Consider the following 3,472-nt stretch of genomic DNA (forward strand, 5'->3'; position numbering starts at 1 on the left):
GAACTTCTTACCTTGCGGTAGCAGCCCAACACATAACCACTACGCCACCAAGACACCTACAGCACAGCATAACAGCGCAGCGCAGGGGTTTCAAGGCTGTAGATTTTTACAGAAGCAGAGTTTTCTCCGGGACTGGATGATTGATGGGTTCTAAACGCAGACCTTTCCTAACAGCTTAGCTTTAAATAAAGGAGCTGTGTGTTTTTACAGCATTTATTTTGTTTTGAGTCTATTAAAAAAAATCCCATTCTCGACCCCGCACTTAGTATAATGATGTCTGCGTGCCTGGTTTTCTTTGCCAGGTTTGAAATACTTAACCAAGCATAAATTTAGGAGAATGGGTGGGCGCAGACTTCCCCCAGCGCCATACAGAGCTAGCATACTCATTGGCCAGTAGTCCCGGACCTTGACCAATCCAGAAGGGGTGGGGGTGGGGGGTGTCGTCATGGCGACGCTCACTAACGCAAAGGCTGTCGCTGGGAGTCCTCTTTGCAGGAGCGCAGCCGACTATGGCGCAGAACTTGTATGGCCCACGAGTCCGGATGGGCAACTGGAATGAGGACGTCTACCTTGAGGAGGTACAAAGGCCTGGGGCTGGGCACGGCGGCTCTGTCCTGCGCAGACCTCCAGTCTCTGCCAGCTGGGGGGCTCCCAGACTCCGTCTTGAGTTCCTCTTCTGACTTGAAGCACCCCAAACTCCTCTGCCACCGGTAGTTTAGGGAATACTCCTAAATTCTCATCCTTCTGAACTTCCCAGCAAGCTCACCTGCTGGCCTGCAAGCAGTGTATCCCAACCCTCAGCCTCCTTGGCCTCCCAAATGCTGGGCCCCGGGTGTTACAGAACAGAGCCGCTCTGTCAGACTTTTGGCTGTGATCTTTTGTTTTAAAAGCCTTTTATTGTTCATTGAGCGAAGGCTTACAGAACAGATCCTTTTCCCATTAAACGATGTTTCATGAAATAGATACCGTAGCAAACCTTGCAAGTAATCCCCCCTCCCCCCTCTGCCCCTTGACTGTTCTTCCTCTTTGTTAACCATTCCTGCCCTTTGAACTTTGTTCTTGGGCAGCTGCTGCTCTTTTGCTCTCAAATGGCTGTCTGCTCTGAGGAGTGCATTCCCTCCCTGTTATTGCTCCCCGACAGGCCTGCTGATGATTTGACTGAGCACTGAGCCATTGCCGGCAGTTCAGTTCCAGGCCCGGAGGGTGACTGACGGTCATGTCTTGGGCGTGACACCCAGCCTCTGACCAGCAAACCTTTTGTGAAATAAGAATTGTGGGTTTTGTTCCACATTTGTCTCCCAGTCCATCCAGAACCTTCTGCGATGTGACTGCTTTCAGAGTGGTTGATAGGGAGTAGCCGGGCACCACCTAGTTCTTCTGGTCTCAGGATCATGGAGGCTGATGGTCACATGGCCCATTGGTTCACTGGACTAATTATTTACACGCACCTTGCATTTTCATCACTCCTCTTTGCTCAGGATGGAGAGAGACCAGTAGTTCACAAGCCTTTAAGACTCTACGAGTCACTACTCGTCAAAATAAGATGTAACACATTTTCTTTGTGGTCTGTGTCATGTCTTGTATGTCATCTTAATGGAAGTGGGTCACCAGGACTTTCTTCCTTGCTCCCACTTAGTGGATTCTCTTTAGATGAGCAGCCAAGTGGAAATATTTGCATTACCCAGGGATGCTCCCTCCCCTTTGTCTAGAGTTCCACGAAGTTCTTCTGCTCCCTGGAGACCTATAGTGGCAGACACTTCAGTCCTTTGAGGTACAAACATCTCCCCTCCCCCTCCGCCCCCTTTACTAACATCCTACTCATTGCCTTGTCTTGACAAGGTCCCGGTCCAGTCTGCTTCTGTCTGGTTGGGCAGGTGGACTTTCTAGGGTCAAACATCACTCCACCAGGGAAGATGTCCATGCTGGAGGCTGGTGCCCTTCAGCACTCAGTCCTGACTGCCTTTGGCTGGAGCAATCACGGGCAATTTCCTTCCCCTTCCCCTTTCCCTCCCCTCTTTCTCTATCTCCTTTTGCCCACCCTCCCTTGCTTGATTTCTTGCCTTCTTCATTTCCCAAAGCATTCTACAATGAAACAAAAACACTTAGATGGTGACTGAAGGCCTTGGGTTCCATTCCACTAGGATACAACCACCACCGCCTGTGTTACTCAGTGTGACTATTGACCCTTCGGATTTCACCCGTTCTCTGTCCAACCAGGAGCTCATGAAAGACTTCTTAGAGAAGAGAGAGAAGGGGAAGCTTCTCATACAAAGAAACAGAAAACTAAAAGGGAATCTTTTGAGACAGGTAAGGCAAAAGCCACACCTGGGTTTCAAAATTCTGTCGAATGAAGTGTGATTCGATGCTAAGTGAGCAGACATCTCCTAGATGGGTGACCTTTGGGAAAGTAGCAGTTAAGAATAATCTGAAGGCCACATGCATTCAAGACATGTCAAGGTTTTAGAAACCTAGACGCGGTGGCTACTAACATGAGGTTTACCGTATCTTTTAAATAAAGAAGTAAATGAATGAATAAGACCATAAATAAAAGGTCCCCTAGTTCACGGATGCTGGATCAGTAAACTGAACCCAAGTAACTCATGATTTACAGAAGCTTCATGTTATTTCCCTTCAGACGACTGGGGGCTTTATCTCACTTGAGAAGTTGGTGGTTGGGGCCCACCTAGAGGACCTTCGGGAGAAAGGCCTGGTGATCTGTTCCCCACGACGTGTCCATTGGAGACTCTGGGGCAGATTCACATGGGGTTGCCGTGAGTTGGAATTATCATGGCAGCAACTGTTTTATTGGTTGCTTTGACAAAGTAGGAGGGAGAGTGGCAGGGACAAAAGTAAAAGATAGGCACCCAGGATTTGAGGGAATCCAAGTAAATCCCTTATGGAAATGGATCCTAGTCTTGAGACGGAAACGAGGTACACATAGGAGAAGCCTCGTCACACCCGGCATCGGTTTATTTGAGGGACAATTCCTATTTCAATGGCAGATGCAGCTTTCCGTATCTGAAGATGGCTCTATTCACTATGGGGACAAAGTGATGCTTGTGAATCCTGACCATGTCGACCCGGAGGCTGCTGTGTTTCTGGCTGGGGACCTGAGCCTGTGCATGACTCCAGATGAGATAAAAGCCCACCTGAGTGAAGAATTGGAGGTGCCCTGTGGCCTGAGCGCAGCTCCAACCAAGAACCCGGTGGGCAGAAACACCTTCGTGGTTTTGAGGTAGAGACTTTTTCATTGGCAGCATATTGTCATCCATCAGTATCAGTTGCTGTTTGTAGCTTGAGGAGGCCCTGGGTTGGGAGCAATGCTGATCTGAGGTGAAGGTTGTATTCTTTGTGATTCTCATCTTGTGTTCTTACACTGAGAATGAGCATCAGAGGTCTTGACAGAAGTGTGGTAGACTGTGCGATAGCCGGCAATTTTTATTTAATTCAAAAAGTTCAATTCCAAGGCATT

General features: G+C 48.6%; 1 protein-coding gene across 5 annotated transcripts in view; it reads left to right on the top strand.

Moving 5' to 3' along the window:
* Positions 1 to 478: 478 nt before the first annotated feature.
* Positions 479 to 3,472, top strand: part of CFAP161 (cilia and flagella associated protein 161) — a 13,243-nt gene continuing 10,249 nt past the window's right edge. The window contains exons 1-4 of one of the 5 annotated variants that reach the window (XM_045286371.1): positions 479 to 578; positions 1,710 to 1,771; positions 2,142 to 2,307; positions 3,003 to 3,235. In XM_045286371.1, the coding sequence (XP_045142306.1) occupies positions 510 to 578; positions 1,710 to 1,771; positions 2,142 to 2,307; positions 3,003 to 3,235 (530 nt within the window). In that variant the 5' untranslated portion in view covers positions 479 to 509. Of the gene's footprint in view, positions 579 to 1,709; positions 1,772 to 2,078; positions 2,308 to 3,002; positions 3,236 to 3,472 lie in introns of those variants that run through there. The other 4 variants (XM_004708193.2, XM_045286372.1, XM_045286373.1 and 1 more) reach the window with 4 other exon arrangements.

The sequence above is a fragment of the Echinops telfairi genome, unplaced genomic scaffold, assembly GCF_000313985.2.
Source record: "Echinops telfairi isolate 266 unplaced genomic scaffold, ASM31398v2 ScPeMD7_7;HRSCAF=31, whole genome shotgun sequence".
Classification (NCBI taxonomy): Eukaryota; Metazoa; Chordata; class Mammalia; order Afrosoricida; family Tenrecidae; genus Echinops; species Echinops telfairi.